Source organism: Pelobates fuscus, chromosome 1 (assembly GCF_036172605.1).
Source record: "Pelobates fuscus isolate aPelFus1 chromosome 1, aPelFus1.pri, whole genome shotgun sequence".
In the NCBI taxonomy this organism is placed as follows: domain Eukaryota; kingdom Metazoa; phylum Chordata; class Amphibia; order Anura; family Pelobatidae; genus Pelobates; species Pelobates fuscus.
Window position 1 is genome coordinate 24,841,454 of NC_086317.1, and position 19,556 is coordinate 24,861,009.

Here is a 19,556-nt window from a genome sequence, read left to right on the forward strand (position 1 = left end):
TCTTCTTCCCCGCGACGTCATCGGCTGAATGCGCATGCGCGGCAGGAGCCGCGCTCGCATTCAGCCGGTCGCATAGGAAAGCATTCATAATGCTTTCCTATGGACGCTTGCGTGCTCTCACTGTGATTTTCACAGTGAGAAGCACGCAAGCGCCTCTAGCGGCTGTCAGTGAGACAGCCACTAGAGGCTCTGGAGGCTGGCTTAACCCTCAGAATAAACATAGCAGTTTCTCTGAAACTGCTATGTTTATAAAAAAAAAGGGTAAAAGCTAGCTGGACCTGGCACCCAGACCACTTCATTAAGCTGAAGTGGTCTGGGTGCCTAGAGTGGTCCTTTAAGGTCAGAATTAGATCCTCTGCATATAGGTTAAGTTTGAATTCTTTATCTCTATATCTAAAGCCTTTTATTCAGGAGTTATTTCTTATATTGATAGCGAGGATCTCCATTGTCATAATGTATAGAGTGGGCGACAAAGGACAACCCTGTCTCGTTCCATTATTTAATGTAAACCACTCTGCACATATGTTTGGGGCCACTGTTCTTGCCGTTGGACCTTCATATAACGCAAGAATTGCATTGACCAATTTAGGTCTTTCAGCCTTTTGGTAGATAACTCCCTAATACCGTGGGAATTAGGGAGTTATCTACCAAGCGGCTGCAACAAAAGTCCCGAAATGCCGGAGTTCCGAAGTTCCGAAGTTGCCAAAGTGCCAAAGTGTCTAAGATCCGAAGTGCCGAATTGCCGAAGTCCCGATTTGACAAAGTCCATGCACATGCCTACTTCCTGATATTATTTTTAAGCCTTTGTCCATCTAATTTAAGACTAAGTCCTCTTGTTGTGGTAGTTTTTCTTCTTTTAATTACTATTCTTTTACTGTGTTGATTCCCTTTATGTATTTAAATGTTTCTATCATATCCCCCTGTCTCGTATTTCCTCCAAGCTATACATGTTAAGTTCCTTTAACCTTAACACATATCATCATTCTCATATATTTTAATTAAAGCTTTTTTTCTTACATTAATGCTTGATTGGTTAATGGCAGCTAAATAGTCAACATTAACGCATGCAGCAGATGATATGGGTTTTTGTGGCGAACTGATATTAGCTGTGTCATTGTATATCACTTTTAACTTTAATAATTGTGTCCCTGCTGCGTTGAAGGAATACAGGGACTGAATTGGTAAAGCCTTCCATTTCCCTATCTTTATCTCCCCCAAACCTTTTACGGACAGATTTATTAAAGTGGGTTTTAAGAGATTGCTTGTATCTCCCTACCGAATGATAGAGTTAATTTGCACCATGAACTTGTTAAAATCATGTAATGAGGCAGCACCAATAAATCTAGAATTATTTAACGTCACTGTGCATACTGTTTACAGGTGCTGCTGTGTGTATTGGGTAGTGTAGGAGGACTTAGTGTAGGTTCTATTTGTTGTGTCCTAGAGTGTGTAACTTGTTCCTACATTTCATCCATGAGAAGTTACAGAATTACATCTGCCAGGATCAGATGGTGGTGGAATATCCTCTAACGCGGGTGCCCAGATGTTGTAGAACTACAATTCCCACGATGCTTTGCATGCCTTTAGAATGGTTTTAGAATGACAAAGCATCATGGAAGTTGTAGTTTAAAAACATCTGAAGATCTACCTTTCAGGCGCCCCTGCTCTAAAGGATATACTGGTGTTCTTATAATATTTCCCAAGTATTTGTGGTTCACAGAGGTACTTTTTTTGGGGATTTTAAAGTTATGTTCCAAATAAAATCAATACATATGTCAATATACAATGTGTACCCTTTTTTGGTGTATTTGATGGTCTGAAAAATATTCCTTGCCCCTTTTTTTGAAGCCTCCTGATTTCATACATGGTCCTATCACACGTGTATGTAAACATTCTGAGCAATTGTTAGAGTACTGTTTCTATGTATAAGTTCATCCAGTTTATGCTAAAGAACCTTGTGTACAGAATTATCGTTAAGAGTCTTTGGATCTTGTAACTGTGACAGAGTTTCTTCTAAGTTAGATACAACTTGTAACGTGATGCTCACTCTCCAACAAAGTATTCAAAGTATTTATCGTCTGTAATAGCACCTGATGCAAACACCCCTTTCCCCTTATCCTTGAGGTCTAACAATGATTCTATGGCTGTGGAGATTCATTCTGAAGGGTCTATAGCTGCATTTGGCCATATATAAGGCTTACCTTCTATTTTCATCAACAACTCAACATAATGAATAAGTTGTGATGGTAGCGAAATAAATAGCTCACTATGCCACTTATCTCTACAATCTGAGCCAGTTATTTCCCTCAAACACTTTGATTCTGTCTAGAATTATCTGTGTTCAGTGAATGAGAAAATGTATCAAATAAAGTCATAGTTACCTTCCAGATGTCCAGGAAATAGTATCAGCAGACAAGATACAGCAGGGGATTAGGAATCTGGTGCAATCACCTCTTCTTGTTCCAATGCTGAAGTTTCATTTGCTTGATTTACTTCTCCTATTAGTAATATTCTCCTTTCAATGACAATGATTGACGTTTTCTTCACTCAGAAAGATTTCAAGGATGAGCTCCCAATGTAGCAAAAATCTTCTTTTTAGCAAAAAGTATCCATTTCCAGGAACAGCACCAGTGATCAAGCTCCCAATATGACAGAATTCTCTCCTTAGCAAAAAGTCTGTCTTTCCCAGGAACATCAACAACAGACAAGTCCCCCAATATGTCAGAGTTGGGCAGTTATGGAGAGCAAAATAAAGGTTTTCCAGGTTTTCCAGGTGCTGACTCAATGCAATCTAGGGGGTTGATTTTCACTTTCCAAGTCATAGAATAAGGAGAAACGGCTTCTTAATATAATTGGAGCCTTTATACCTGTATGTTAGATTATGGAGGATTAACACACAGTTACATCAGACAAACCATTCAGTGGCAAGATGGAGGCTTCAACATGTAACCAGTGCAACTAAATGTGACCAAATGTAACAAGGGTATGGGAGGAAAACAAGATTCTTATAGGGAAGATTACAATGGCACAAAAGCCTACATTTACTACACATACACAAATGCTAAACACTTTACATAAATTCAATAGTTCCCAGAGAGCCTCGCCTCTTGACTTGATGAGCTAATGTAATGGAATGCATTAAAGAATATTATAATGTCCTGCCTTGACTAGGAGAGTCTAATTGTAATGTAAATGTAGCAAGATCTCTCCTTAATCAATATGTAGACTCCCCTGAGCTGGATAGTCTGCATAATATTAACATATTGAGATATTATTGTAATTAGAATATCATGCATATGTGTACATATTATGGTTATCACTTATAATACACACTGATATGTCTGACATTGTCTACTGAGCCAAATCCACATTCCACCATTTCTTACTATGCAACTGTTACTACAAATCATGAAAGAGCATTGTAATGTCCTGTATCAGAGTCTAATTGTGTTGCAGACTCCCCTGAACTGGGTAGTCTGCATAATTTTAACTTCTATAGATCTTATGGTAACTGCAATAGCAAGCATATCCATATATTTTAAGGGGTATCACTTACAAAACACACTGAGATGTCTGACGTAGTCTATTGAGCCGTATCCATAGTAACAATATTTTTAATGAATGGACATATTGCAATAGTGATATCATCTCTAGATTTGACCTTTCATGAACTCCATGGTCAAACCATTCCAGGTTATGTACCATCAGAGATAATGTACCTGCAGTGAGAATGTGGCCTCAGTGTTAGATTGCAGGTTTCTTCCTATTTTTGTTTTTTTTTGGTGGGGGGGGGGTTGTGCATTATAGCAAGGATTGCTCTTAATAAAGCACAGTTTTTTTGTTGGGGTAACCTTTTAATAGTGAGAGTTATCTATATAGATTTGCATATTGTTACTTTGTTACATATTGTTGGGTTCTGTCATTCTCTGAATAACTGCCAAAGAGGTGAAGGAGGGATTCTTTAATTATAGTGTGTATGGTTGGATGTGTGTTCAGAGAGTACCTTGAGAACTTTCCTGTGGATCTAACCATTGTATGTCCATATTTCTGCTTGTAATGTATTGTTTGGAGTGTATGCCACTGTACAAATGCATGCAATGTTAAAGTTAAAGGGCCACTATAGTGTCAGGAAAACAAACTCGTTTTCCTGACAATATATAATCCTCAGGTTCCTCCCCCACCCTCAGTGCCCCCCTCCCGCTTAATTCAACGCCAGGCTCCCAAGGCGCTGGTGACCTCTCCTTCCCCTCTGACGTTAGCTCTCGAGTGGAGACGAATGTGCATGCGCGGACAGAGATGCACGCACATTAAAAACGCCCCTAGGAAAGCATTTCTCAATGCTTTCCTATGGACGTTCTGCGTGCTCAATGCGATTTTCAATGCAATTTTCAGGAAGACAGCCACTAGAGGCTGGATTACCCCTCAATGTAGATATAGCAGTTTCTCTGAAACTGCTATGTTTATAGCTGCAGGGTAAAAACCTCATTGAGCTGAAGTGGTCTGGGTGACTGTAGTGGTCCTTTAATGTTAGAAGTGGTTAGGGTAAAAGGGGGTAAAAGTTTTAGAGGGATTAACATCAGAGCTAAATTACATAGGGTGTTTAGCGTTAAGAGGAACTATTTTTGTTGATGAATAATCGATTAAAAATGTAATTGAACAAACTACTTTCGGTCAATCATTATTCTGTATTGAAAAGGAATGAATACAGTGAATATTATGAAAAATAAAAACAACAAAAAATATATAAGAAAAATAAATGACTGACTGGCTACTACTGTGTATGGCTTAATAGCCGTGCAACATTAAACATACAGTGCACATACAAACTTTGCACAGTGCACATACAAACAACCAAATTAAAGGGACACTATACTCACCTGAACAACTTTAGCTTAATGAAGCAGTTTTGGTGTATAGAACATGCCCCTGCAGCCTCACTGCTCAATCTTCTGCCATTTAGGAGTCAAATCCCTTTGTTTATGAACCCTAGTCACACCTCCCTGCATGTGAATTGCACAGCCTTCCATAAACACTTCCTGTAAAGAGAGCCATATTTAGGCTTTCTTTATTGCAAGTTCTGTTTAATTAAGATTTTCTTATCCCCTGCTATGTTAATAGCTTGCTAGACCCTGCAAGAGCCTCCTGTATGTGATTAAAGTTCAATTTACAGAGAAAGAAATACAATTGTTTAAGATAAATTACATCTGTTTGAAAGTGAAACCAGGTATTTTTTTCATGCAGGCTCTGTCAATCATAGCCAGGGGAGGTGTGGCTAGGGCTGCATAAACAGAACCAAAGTGATTTAACTCCTAAATGACAGTGAATTGAGCAGTGAAATTGCAGGGGAATGATCTATACACTAAAACTGCTTTATTTAGCTAAAGTAATTTAGGTGACTATAGTGTTCCTTTAAAAACTAATTGGATGTGAGCCCAAGGACAGCGCTGGCAGACAGGAAGCCTTTGGAACCCAATAAAGAATATTATCTTAACCAGTGAATAATACACATTTTTTTTTCAATTGTATTTTTTATTAGATTACAATCCTCATTTCCTCTTGAAAAATTTGGCAGGAGGTTTATCTCCCTCACTGAGGAATCGTGTCACCCCATTTACGAAGTGTTTTTTTCCTCCTCATTTTATTTTTTTGCTTTTGATTGAAATCACAAACCCTTATTCTGAATGCACAGAATGAGCAGACAAAAGAAGCCCACCACGTACAGGATTTAAACTCACTTAATGGAAATTTGCAAGTTAACCCTTTCCCAAAATGGAAACAATGTCAGTCATTTTTTACCACTTTTTTACCACTGGCAATAGGTTATTTTTATTATGACAAGAATTATTTGGTGGGGCACTGCTCGAATAGCTCCTATGGATGAACCAGCACTGCTCAGCATCCTAGCGGCCAGACAGCTGTCTCACCCTGTTCATTTCTAAGTTCGAAATTGTGTGATCAAATTAGACTTGAATACAAATTTTAGAAAAGCTATAACATGCATCCAGATTATAGCTAAATCTTGTGGACTATATGGAATATATTTTATAGATATATTGGTGTGAATTAACATATTTCAGGGGATGGGCCTGACCTTCAAGCTGAGCAGATGTGAGATGCTTGAGCTCCCGCATCTTTGACAGAATTTGGGGGACTAATCCCAACCACAGGGCTGCCAATTTTGGGGGACCCCTGACAAAGTTCATTTCTGTGCCGTCTCGGGCCTGCTCTGGAGTCTGCCCACAGGGCCCATCCTGAATTTGCCCACATGGATTCAGTGTGTGTGTAATGGATGCTTTGTGTGTGTACTGCATGGGGTGTGTATAGGGCATGTAGAATGTGTATAGTGCATGTAGAGTGTGTGTGTGTAAAGTGGATTTGGTGTGTGTGTAATAGATGCAGTGTGCATATTGGATGCAGATAGTACATTTGTGTAATGGATCTAGTGTTTGTGTGTATTAGATACATTGTGTATAGTGAATGTAGAGTGTGTGTTTGTGTAGCAGATGCAGTGTGTGTAGTGAATGCAGAGTGTGTGTTTGTATAGTGGATGTAGTGTTTGTGTAGTGGATGCAGAGTGTGTGTTTATGTAGTGTATGTATAGTAAATGCAGAGTGTGTGTAGTGTTTGTGTGTAATAGATACAGTGAGTATAGTGAACGCAGAGTGTGTTTGTGTAGTGGATGCAGAGTGTGTGTAGTGTTTGTGTGTAATAGATGCAGTGAGTATAGTGAACGCAGAGTGTGTTTGTGTAGTGGATGTAGTGTGTGCAGTGAAGGCAGAATGTGTGTTTGTGTAGTGGACGCAGTGTGTGTATAGTGAATGCAAAGTGTGTGTAGTGTTTGTGTGTAATAGATGCAGTGAGTATAGTGAACACAGAGTATGTTGTGTAGTGGATGTAGTGTGTGCAGTGAAGGCAGAATGTGTGTTTGTGTAGCGGACGCAGTAAGTGTATAGTGAATGCAGAGTGTGTGTTTGTGTTGTGGATGTAATGTTTGTGTAGTGGATGCAGAGTGTGTGTTTATGTAGTGTATGTATAGTGAATGCAGAGTGTGTGTAGTGTTCATGTGTAATAAATACAGTGAGCATAGTGAACGAAGAGTGTGTTTGTGTAGTTGATGTAGTGTATCTATTGTGAATGCAGAGTGTGTGTAGTGTCTGTGTGTAATAGATGCAGTGAGTATAGTGAACGCAGAGTGTGTTTGTGTAGTGGATGTAGTGTGTGCAGTGAAGGCAGAATGTGTGTTTGTGTAGTGGACGCAGTGTGTGTATAGTGAATGCAAAGTGTGTGTAGTGTTTGTGTGTAATAGATGCAGTGAGTATAGTGAACACAGAGTATGTTGTGTAGTGGATGTAGTGTGTGCAGTGAAGGCAGAATGTGTGTTTGTGTAGCGGACGCAGTAAGTGTATAGTGAATGCAGAGTGTGTGTTTGTGTTGTGGATGTAATGTTTGTGTAGTGGATGCAGAGTGTGTGTTTATGTAGTGTATGTATAGTGAATGCAGAGTGTGTGTAGTGTTCATGTGTAATAAATACAGTGAGCATAGTGAACGAAGAGTGTGTTTGTGTAGTTGATGTAGTGTATCTATAGTGAATGCAGAGTGTGTGTAGTGTCTGTGTGCAATAGATGCAGTGAGCATAGTGAACGAAGAGTGTGTTTGTGTAGTTGATGTAGTGTATCTATAGTGAATGCAGAGTGTGTGTAGTGTCTGTGTGCAATAGATGCAGTGAGTATAGTGAACAGAGCATAGTGTGTTTGTGTAATGGATGTAGTGTTTGTGTGTATTAGATACATTGTGTATAGTGAATGTTGAGCATGTGTTTGTGTAGCAGATGCAGTGTGTACAGTGAATGCAGAGTGTGTGTTTGTGTAGTGGATGCAGAGTGTGTGTTTATGAAGTGTATGTATAGTAAATGCAGTGTGTGTGTAGTGTTTGTGTGTAATAGATGCAGTGAGTATAGTAAACGCAGAGTGTGTTTGTGTAGTGGATGTAGTGTGTGTGAAGGCAGAATGTGTGTCTGTGTAGTGGATGTAGTGTGTGTATAGTGAATGCAGAGTGTGTGTAGTGTTCATGTGTAATAAATACAGTGAGCATAGTGAACAAAGAGTGTGTTTGTGTTGTTGATGTAGTGTATCTATAGTGAATGCAGAGTGTGTGTAGTGTTTGTGTGCAATAGATGCAGTGAGTATAGTGAACGCAGAGTGTGTTTTTGTAATGGATGTAGTGTTTGTGTGTATTAGATACATTGTGTATAGTGAATGTTGAGCATGTGTTTGTGTAGCAGATGCAGTGTGTGCAGTGAAGGCAGAATGTGTGTTTGTGTAGCGGACCCAGTATGTGTGTAGTGAATTCAGAGTGTGTGTTTGTGTAGTGCATGCAGAGTGTGTGTTTATGAAGTGTATGTATAGTAAATGCAGTGTGTGTGTAGTGTTTGTGTGTAATAGATGCAGTGAGTATAGTAAATGCAGAGTGTGTTTGTTTAGTGGATGTAGTGTGTGTGAAGGCATAATGTGTGTCTGTGTAGTGGATGTAGTGTGTGTGTGTATAGTGAATGCAGAGTGTGTGTTTGTATAGTGGATGCAGTGTGTGTTGTCTTTGTGTGTATTAGATAGCGATTAATTATATAGCGATACTATTATAAAAATAAAATATAAATTTTAAAAAATAGTGTCACAACTGGAAATAAATGGACTACAGAAGAAATCAACCATATTAGAAAAGCCAGAGCAGACCGAGCCACCCAGGACTGCCAGGTTGTCACTCCAATCCTCGCCCTGCCCAACCATTAGAATTCCACATCGACCAAAATGCATATTTCAGGTCGGGGATTGCCGGCAGTTGGAAATCTTTCCAGGGAATTTACATTACCAAGTGCCAGGGCAAACCTTGGAATTTACATTACCAAGTGCCAGGGCAAACCTGATGCGGCCTACAGGGAGCGGAGTTTGGGAGAGGTGGCCGATCTACTCACTCTTTAGCTCATGGCTCAGACCTGCTGCACTCCTACTCCCCTCCTTTAGACCAGTGGGGGATATCCCGGTCCCCTCCTTTAGACCAGTGGGGGATATCCCCGTTCCCTCCTTTAGACCAGTGGGTGATATCCCGGTCCCCTCTGGATTATTACATGCTGCTGCTGCTAACCACTTGAGTTGGTTGCAAACCGCTCTCAGACTCCAGAAGTATCTGAGTCTGTGGTATACACAGGCCTGGGACTGGAGGGTACCCTATCCCAGTGCAATGTTTTACCTGGAAGAGTAGTAGCACTGACACTTATAGGAGTTGACTGAATTAGCTTTCAGGGCCAACGCCTGAGTTAATTCTTCTCTCAACCTTCAACCTTAATTCTCTAGTCTGTAGACTGGTTTTCATACCCTAATGTGATTCTATGTGCCTAAGAGTATTGCTTTTATTCAGCATAGACATGTTTACCTAGCTTGTTTAATATTTTTGTTTTTTATTTAAATAAATTTTTCTGTTATATTGAATGTTTTAGCAATACTACTAGTTTAATGCTAGTCTGTATAGCCTACACTACTAACAAGCGTTTGATTCAATCTCTGTCTAGACAAATTACCTATTCTGTTCAATTTATTTGTATTTTTATTTTCATAAAATAGTGACATTTCTCAATATACCATGCCAATGTATCACCATGTATGCTGCTGCAGAGATTGTCAATGCTGGTTTGGCATAGTAAATGTGTTTGTATTCATTGGAACTGCAAAAAATAAAGAATGTAAAAAATAATAATAATTATAATACATCATTCAATGTTTACACACTCTGGGTAAAAATTGTGGCCAGCAAATATATTCTAAGAAAATATCGCAGATGATTTTGAATTTGCATCTGTATGTCTTTTTTTTTTTGTATTTTGTTTTAATTGGTTGTAGTTTACAAATCCATTTAACCCCTTTGCTATTTAACCATACGCCACTTAGCAGTGTATTAAATGGGCAATATTAAAGCATGCCCCAACCCGTTTTGTAGTGCTTATATTGCCAGCATGCCCCTGACACTGTCCCCTGGTTTGCATTTGAATGGCAGTGATAATCTGAGCCCGTCAGCTTACATGCACTAATGTCAGTGTCAGTGCAGTGTGTTAAATTCATACTGGTATTGGAAAGTGAAAAAGGTTCCACTTTCATATTAGCAATGCATTGGGTGCTTCAAGAACCCCTGGTTTTGGGCAGCTCACTCAAACGTGAGCACTCGAGCATTAGGAATGCAATCTTATATTTGTGTTAGCCTACCTATTCTGATGCAGACCCCCAGAATGTATTTTCTCACCATGTTTTTCCTGTCTCTGCTGGCTGAAATGATCAATACCGATGATCTAAGCCAATCCAATGCTTCCACTTACACAGCATGTGTGGCAATCGCAGTGCCAGTTAATATTTCCTCAATGACTCATTGTATTTCTACGTGGAGTGTTCAGCATATCAATGCAGAGAGTGGAGATGCTGAACATCAGTCCTGCAATCTTTGCAGGACCTCATCAAGGAAGTCACTCTCACTCATATTGTTGGTTGACATGCAATCTCTTCCCCCCTCCTCTTTTTACTATTCACCTGATTTCTTTTTAATGTGGAACCTTTTTTGATAGGTGAATTATCTTGGTGAATAGTCAGTCTCATGGAAATATATCTGCTAGTGGCCCATCATTAACTTGCTATATTGTTTTCTGCTAATTAAGTGGATATAATGTGCTATCTAGTAAGAGATTCATGATAAATGGGGACTAATTTAGCTTACAGCATTAATTGCTGCCTCTTGCTGCCTTATTGCCTATGACAGTGCTGGCCTCTGATTTAGGTAGGTTAGTTGTAACAATGTAGCGGCCATTTTTTTTCTTTGTGCTTTATTGCATAAGAAATATATCGTAGTATGACAGCATGTCAGCCGCCGTGACCTTTGTTATTAGTATTACTATAATTACCATTTATATAGCGAGCTCTAACATACTTTGCAGCACTGAAACATAGATATGGACTATTTAATTGTGGGAATTGCAGCTCAGAATTACAGACTCTTACAATCCACAGGCAATAAACGTGTTTTGCAAAGGGAATTATTACAGTGCAAATACTGAAAATGTCTCTATCCACAAAATCGCAAAGAGTCACCACAAAACTAAACTCAATGGTTACCATATTTATTGCAGAAATACAGAAACAGTAATTAATGTTGAAAATCAGAATAAAACCCCACCAGGTTCAAGCTTTCACCCCCCCCTCCCCCCGCCCATAGCAATGTAAATACTTCTTTCATTTCCTGTACTGGTGTTATACATATGCTCATGCTTAGAAGGATGTTCTTGGGTTCTAGAATACTTGCTCTAATGCTCTTGTCTCTAGACACATTCTTGCTCCTGCGTTAAACGGCTGTTTGTACATTCATCATCGCAAGAGGCAGAATCTTCGCAAATCATTTCGAATGACTCTGTAGGTGGGTCATCTTCTATATTGCGTTGAGGGACAGCACCAACTCGAACCTTTGCTGGTCTCTTCTTGTGTGACGATTTATGAGCAGTTATATATCTAACCTGCAAGAGAAAGTAATTCATTTACCAAATGCATACACTTATAAATGATGTGTTTACAATGCAATATATTATTAAAATGCTATATTCATGGCCGGATTAAGAGCCCACTGGGCCTGGTCCTGACAATTATGATAGGCTTAATTACAGAATCTTATTGACAGGAAAACACTAAAGCAGTTATACCTCTCAAGCATCATGTATCTGGTGGGGGAGATGCTGGAGGGAAACTCACAGGATATAGCTATCAGAAAATACATATCTTATGCTAATCTCTCACTTTGATGAAGTAACTTCAAATAAATCCATACCCCCTAACAGCAGTGTCCGGTGAAGCAGAATTTCGGAGGGTGGAATAAAAGAGTGGACCACTGATGTGAATCATGTAACCAGAACCACCCAAAGGGACAAACATGCCCCAAAAGGGGGAGTGTCAGCACGGAGAAATAGATGGTCAGCCTGGTGTGAATGCACGTGAGGCTGCCTGCCAATCATGCAGGATGACCAACCAAGGACATACTGTGCAGACAGCACCCTGAGCTTGGCATTAATGCGTCTAATGATGCGCTAGCACTATGCTTACTAAGGACTGTCCCTAGCACTCGCTGGTCCACTCCTCTCCTAACCTTCTTACTAGTAGTGAGTGTAGAAGAAAAGGAACATGCCACAGTGTTAGAGAGACTGAAGCAGCAAGAGCATTCGCATAGTGCATAAAGTCAGCTTGATCTTATCTAATTTCATTTTCAGCCAATCCACACCAGTTTTGTTCCCCTACATCCGTCTTAAGCAAGAGCATGTGAAGAGTAGTGTAAAAAATATATATATATATATATGTATACATTTTTTAATCAATGGGCCTATTCCATTTCCATGGGCCAGAAGCTGCAGCTCCATCAGTCCCTATATTAATCCGGTCCTGTTAATTTGGAATATTTAAATGTACAGTTATGTACTTCAGTTCTAAAGAAATAATACAAATGGGCTAATTTATTTCAATCTTTTTTTGAGTTTTAGCGATGTCCTTTATTGTGACCACTTTTTCTCAAGACTTCATACTAACAGAAAGGGGTCCTTCAGAGGATCTCGGTTATGGTAAATCATTTAACACCCAGCACTCCCAAGCAACCAAGTCCTGCAGAATCTTTTGAGCAGAGACTGGGCCCCTTAAAACAGCATTAACACCCAGCACTCCCAAGCAAACACGTCCTGCAGAATCTTCTGAGCAGAGGTATCATCTCTGGAAGATCTACTCAAGAATTCCTGCATTACTGTTTCCTTAAACTCTTATCTTAACATTGTTTCTATTCCATCTCCCTCCCTATGCTATCACTACCTAATTGATAACTATATGTCCCATCCTGATCTTCTGTTTTTGGTTTTTTTAAAGTTGGTATGATCATGTCATTTTATGTTCATTCTCTAAGACTCTTTGTTAATTGTTTGTTTAGCTAGTGTTATTACTCTAACTGATAATCTTGTAAATTTATGTGCATGGTTTATGACGTTCACTTATCTGATCCTTCATATCTGTTTATCCTAAATGTTCTCTCCTTTAGTTTTTCATCTCTAATTAATTACCTCAATAGCCCCATGTCTCCCCACCCATAATAGTGTGTGTTTTTTTTTCTAACCTCAGACCTTATATTTCAGACTGGGCCCCTTAAAACAGCATTAACACCCAGCACTCCCAAGCAACCAAGTCCTGCAGAATCTTCTGAGCAGAGGTATCATCTCTGGAAGATACCTCCTATAGAATGTAGCTCAATTGAGTAGGGTCCTCTTCAACCTATTGTTCCCGTAAGTACTTTGTAATTGTCCTATTTATAGTTAAATCCCCCTCTCATAATATTGTAAAGCGCTACGGAATCTGTTGGCGCTATATAAATGGCAATAATAATAATAATAAATAATAATTGCTGATATCATTATGCCAAGTCTCATCTTAATGAATGTAATTAGACCAGAGACGTAACTAGAAACCACTCGGTCACGGTGCAAAAGTTGGCCTGCGGCTCCCCATGTGTCTTACACCCCCCCCACTCCCCCCCCCCCCCACAGGCCCTCCATGTATCTCACCGCCCCCCGGCCCATCCATGTGTCTCATTCTCTCCCCCAGCTCCTCCATGTGTCTCATGCCCTTCAGTCCCTCCAGGTGCCTCATTCCTCCCCCAGCTCATCCATGTGCCTCATCCCCCCCATGTGTCTCATTCCCCTCCTCAGCCCCTCCATGTCTTATCCTTCAGTGAGCACTTCTTGTCAGATCACCGTCCACTCGGCCTCGCTACATACAGTGCTGTATACCCTCCTGCCATTCGTACAGCGACCACGTGTCCTGGGCCGGTGCGGCTCTGCACAGACTCTGAAGTTATGCAGGTCGCATGGGTACACAGGGTGGCTGGGACCCCTGGAGTGCCGGATCTGGTCGCTGCTGCAACCCTGGGCCCTGAAACCACTGAGGAAACCGGTATTTGTGACATTTCTTGTGAGCCTTTGTTTGATCCCATTAATGAAACTAAATGATTCAGAAGATACAGCAATGATAGCGAAGGGTTGAAGACGGTAACACATTCATCGCAGGTAGGTGCCAAACATATAAAATGATTCTACCCTGTTCTTTATGGCGGTCTTCTGCTGTACCCGATGGCTTTCTAAAAGACAAAATAATATATTTATTCAAATCATTTGATTTTTGGTTCTTTTTTAAAACTGATGATTTTTTTTTTCTAACTTACTCCAGGAAATAATCAATCACTACTAACATTTATAAACTTTATACAAAACTCTTTTTATTTTATTTGCAATGCAGGCGCACGTCGCCCGTTTTGTTACTGATGCAAAGCGTATTTAAAGTAACAATTTGTAAAGAAACAGAGTATCCCTCATTACAGAACAGACCATATCTCATGTTAGTTTTCTGACTAAAACAAGCTGGATCTGCAGTTTACAAATAAAAGAAATCAAAATGAAAAATGTTGTTTTTTTTTTTTAAATAACACAGGTTTTAGATTGATAACACCCCTGTTTTTTGGAAAAACACATCAGAACAAGTATTATGACCAGACTGATTGTTTTGTACGGAGCAACTTACGTAGCGTTTCCTGTTTTACATTTAAGTTTTTACGTGAACGTTAATAAACATGTATTCAATGTCACAAGCACAGGGATATCATTCAGAAGAATTCGTTTAAAAATAGATAGTATTATTGTTTTAAAATGAATGCATTTACCTATTTGTATGGATATATACTTAAATTCAAAGCCCAACTAGTATTATTCTACATGATCACAGTCTGTGTAGAAAAACTTTTATTTATTTATCAACAAAAATTCCTGTATACCAGTGGTGTAGGTCCAGCTCATTGGCTGAGAGTGCTTAGTTAATCACTCCCAGCCATTGAGCGCAGTCCTGCACTGCTTCATAGCTTATTACCGGATGCCTCCATCTAAAGAGCGGTTTTGGGCACCTGGCAGAACCCAGGTAAGTTGTCAAACCATTCTCAAATAGTTTGAGTACTTACACTATGAGGGCAACAAGACATATTTGCACCATAACCACTGCAGTGGTTTTATTTGTCTATAAGTTTCATGTTGTACATATGGGATATACGTTTATTGGAGAATTGAGAATAGGACATTATTATATTACCCTAGTGACTTTCTAAATAATCATAGTGCTTGTCATTTACTGATTTAAAGAGCTGTCACTTTTCTGAACGTTTTTACTTCCCTTACAGTAGATGCGTCCAAAGCATTAAAGGAACACTACTAGTACCATAACCACTACAGCATGCTATAGTGGTTATGGTGCCAGAAGTTCCCTAGTACCCACAATTTAAGTAGTCAAACTATTTAGAACAGCCTGACTTCTTACCTGCCAGACACTGCACCCTTTCTCCTTTCTAGCCAGTGGCTCTCAGATCTGAACTGTGCCTGGCACTTCAGGATATCTAATGGAAGCTCATCTATAGTGCACTATAGTGGTTATGGTGCTTGGAGTGTTCTCTTAACAGGAGTCCTGCAGTAGTTTTACCAGCATTAAGAATAGATTACATAACAACATAACTTGCAATTCCTACATTTTAGTGATGACAGAGGTTCTTTGAGTAAGTTATAGAGAGTTTCGAATAATATTCTACCTTTGAGTCTACGAATATATACAAATAACAATGAGTAAGCCATAATGACCAACAGGAACCGGAGACCAATAAAAACGTACGTCGTCCAGGACTTGCTGACGTTCCCGTGGTCACCAGATGAGTTATCCTCATGAGGTCTGCCTGAAAACAAGATAAAAAATTATTTGGGAAATATATTTATTTAACAAACAATGAATAGGGCTGAATATCTATTAGGCTATTTATTTTAGTACCACCTACATATTTTGTTTTTACTGGCATTCTGGGAGATAGACTGGGAGGAGATAGATAAAGTGACTCACTCTCTCTCTCTCTATTCTGCCTGCAGCCCACCCAGCATATGAGAGACATAATTAGTGATACAATTAATACGTTTCATGAATACTAAGTCATTAATATTTTATTTATACATTGTACTAGTCATGTTGCATGTAAATATATCGCCATTACCTTAATCAAACTAAACATATGGACCACCCAGGAAGCCGCAACAAATATCCTGCAATGTGTAACATACGGTAATATGTACCAACCAGCTACAAATTGTTGGATGAGTCATTTGGGGGTTGCGTGGTTGGGCGAGCTATTATCCTGTCCAAGTTAAGTGTCTGTAGTGGCAAGTAGCTTCTAGACCTGGGTAATGGCATAGGACTTTTACATTTTGTAAAAACTATTTAAAGTTAAATTACAGTGTTAATTTAAGGTTCACTATATTACATACTTTGCTCAGATTAAAGCTTTTTTCATCTCCTACGTATATGAGAAGGAGAGACACATACTCATGATCTCTCCCCTGTATAAATCTATCATCTTGTCTGTCTGTCATTCAGTTGTTCTGTATTGTCGTTTATACTTTATATGTATTTGCTGGTAATCAATATTATTTTACATTTGGTTATTGTCACTTTAACGTTCAGCTTATCACTTGATCTTAAACATATCGCTTACACTTTCCAGTTACTATTCATATGAACATATATTGGGTCTAAATGCTGTATTTTTTTGTGTTGTGGCACAATAAAATGGTCATTGTTTAAAGGGACACGAAAAACACTTAAGGCACTTTAAGTTGCTGAAGAGATTGTCCTCTTTTTATATTTTGCAAAAAAATGCAGATTTTATTAGAGATTGGCATTTCTAAATATTAACCTTGTTACACCCCCCCACCCAAAATTGTGAAACAGACAAGAGGTCTGGTTACTTCCTGGTTTGTTTAGCTCAGTAGAGCTAAACTCAAGAGGCAGCAATTGCCCAGAGCACCTGACTTGCAAAGACTTCTCATTGAGCTGCATTGGGAAGTCTCTGATTGGACGAATCTGTCCTGAGTAAGAAAGGGAAGGCTCGCAAAGGCAGTAGACAAGAGATCTGCATCTTTTTCAATCTGTTTTTAGATATACCCCCAATGGGAAAAAAATGCACAATAAAATATGCATGTTTCTTTTATTAGGGGGATAGCTACTAAGTAGTTAAATGTGATTTTCTTTCTATTAGGAGTGTTACTCTAATAAAAGAAATGCAGTTCGTAGCTTACATTTTTGAGCCTCTGTGTTTGGCCTGGTTGCTGATGGCCAGATTTCTAAAATCTCTACAAAGGTTAAACAGCCATATACCCACTCTTTTGTTTAATGTCCCTCAAGATAACGACACACCTCAAGCATGCAGCCACTGTTAGTTAGCAGCAGCAAGTATGCTAAGGACCTCACTGCCGGATCGGGGATCCTTGGCTCACCTGCTAGGGCTGAATTTTCTACTTGTAGGGATGACCTTCCACTCACCAATGGCTAGTGCGTACTTGGAAAGTCTAAACTTTGCACTTATAGTACACTCATAGATATCTATGTACTAACCACTCAGAAATTAGGAAAAGATTAGGGTGGGTTCAACCACCTCAGACCCCATCCTTCTTTCTGTTACATTATCCCTCTTCTCTTCTCCCAAAGTACTTTATCTCTGCCAAGCTTTTCCAGTTATTTTCATTTTCCTGCTATTGCTCACCCAGTGAATTTACCCAATTTTAAGTCATCTTTCCTGTCTCAATTCTCTATGCTCCTTTAATCTGTTCCCAAGTAGTAATGTGTATTTGTACTGAACCAAAGAACCACAGCAAGTTGCATGCAGAAATCCAATAAAGCATGTTGTGTACAAAACTCCAGAACAAGAGCCGTTTGGTAAATAGTGAGCATAAAGCTACTGTTAAACTCCTTTAACGATCACAAACTGTGTGATGGCAGACTCTTTGTAACTTACTCAACATATTAACTTTCAGCATTTTGCCCTCTGATTGTGGATTTTGGTGATTCACAGAACATTGATAGTATCCGTTGTCATTTTCATTAACTGATATAAAGTGCAAAAGATAAATCCCATAAAGTTGAGTCAGTTCTGTCCATTCATAAGAGATCCTGGAGTCTGTATCTATAGGCTGACATCTGTATCCTTCGAACTTGCACCAAGTCACATTGGGGGCTTCCCCAGGGCAGAAATGGACTGGACACCTTAAGGCGAGGGGGTGTCCTATAGATGTATTGTATTCCTTGTTACTCGGAATGTCTATATTGCTTGTACAAGACTTGTTTCCTGTGAAAATAGTAGAAACCAAAACAACTGAATAATTAATTGAATTCACAAATTTCTCTATAGTTTATTATTTTATTTTATTACACGTATCTGTCTGAGCCGAGGCCCAAGGTGGTAGTCTATGCAGCCTTATGTTTAATCAAGCTCTAATAAGCTGGTAGCTTCTGCAAAATATCTGCTTGTTAAAACTTTCGAAATTGTGCATTGAGCAGCATGTGATCAGACACAACAGTGACTGTCTCCCCAATTAAAGGGATGCTCCACTCCACTGTCCAAAAAATATATCACTGTTTAGTAGATATAGCACCAATGAAGACGTGCAGGTGTATCTAAAAACAACTTGCAAAACCTGCAGGTCATGCACTTAGGTCAAACGCCTTGGAGTTCTAGATAATATGCTCTCACTAACTCACTATACTCAAGCAACCTGTAAATCTACCACCATAGTATCTCTTCATCATGAGTAGATTAACCCACCATCGGACAACAACAACACCTTCAGCTAGAATTATTGCAAGAAAAATGTTTTCATGATGCAGTCCACAGAACATACAATAGATGTTCTCCTGATTAACGCCTGTCCACAAACACAGAAATCATCGAATTAAAATAAAGCATGGCTGATCATTTACAATTCATAAAAAAACACGGATGGCTCTTCAAGACATATTGCCTTGACTGCTAACTATCTTTACTGGACTGATGGATGGATGGTCGGATGTTCAAAATACAGCTACTGTGTTCCTACGTGTGACATCATTGCCAATAACCATTGCCCTTTGATTTGTAATATTTATTTTGTTTGTGTGTCTTCAGAAAGCTTACACAATCTAATTGCTGATACTGATACTGTAACTAGGCTAGTCTTGGTTTACTTTATAATTGTGCTTACCAGTCACATGATTGATGAACAGGTTGATACCTGAGACTGTAATCAGCACTGCACACGTTCTCCACTTGACCCGAATAAAGTTCTCCATTGTCACCGCTCGCCCTGCTTTTGTTGCTTTGTCAATAAAATGATACAACTATTAACGGAGTAAAATTACTGTGAATGATGGCACGCAAAGCAGCATTAACAGGCTTTCTCTTTCAAAATTCTGTACTCTTACTGTATGTGCATGTCAGTGGATTTGAAGACCACTTCTGCTTTCACAGTACATGTAACAAAGTGTAGGACAGTTATTAAAAGAAACCTGCTTTTTTTGCTACCTTGAACTTCTCTTCCAATTGCAAAGTAGGACATAGTGGCACTCGCAAGATCGGGCAGACATCTTAGGTCTAACAAGAAAATTGTCTTCTAT

At 39.3% G+C, this 19,556-nt stretch overlaps 1 protein-coding gene across 1 annotated transcript; it reads right to left on the reverse strand.

Annotated features, from left to right (window-relative positions):
• Positions 1 to 11,277: 11,277 nt before the first annotated feature.
• Positions 11,278 to 19,325, reverse strand: LOC134586625 (B- and T-lymphocyte attenuator-like). Its single transcript, XM_063442272.1, has 5 exons — positions 19,145 to 19,325; positions 17,923 to 18,252; positions 15,676 to 15,816; positions 14,147 to 14,187; positions 11,278 to 11,542 (listed from the first exon to the last, which is right to left on the reverse strand). Exons 1-5 carry the CDS (start codon positions 19,230 to 19,232, stop codon positions 11,351 to 11,353), a joined length of 792 nt encoding a protein of 263 aa, XP_063298342.1. The 5' UTR covers positions 19,233 to 19,325; the 3' UTR covers positions 11,278 to 11,350.
• Between the last annotated feature and the right edge of the window lie 231 nt (positions 19,326 to 19,556).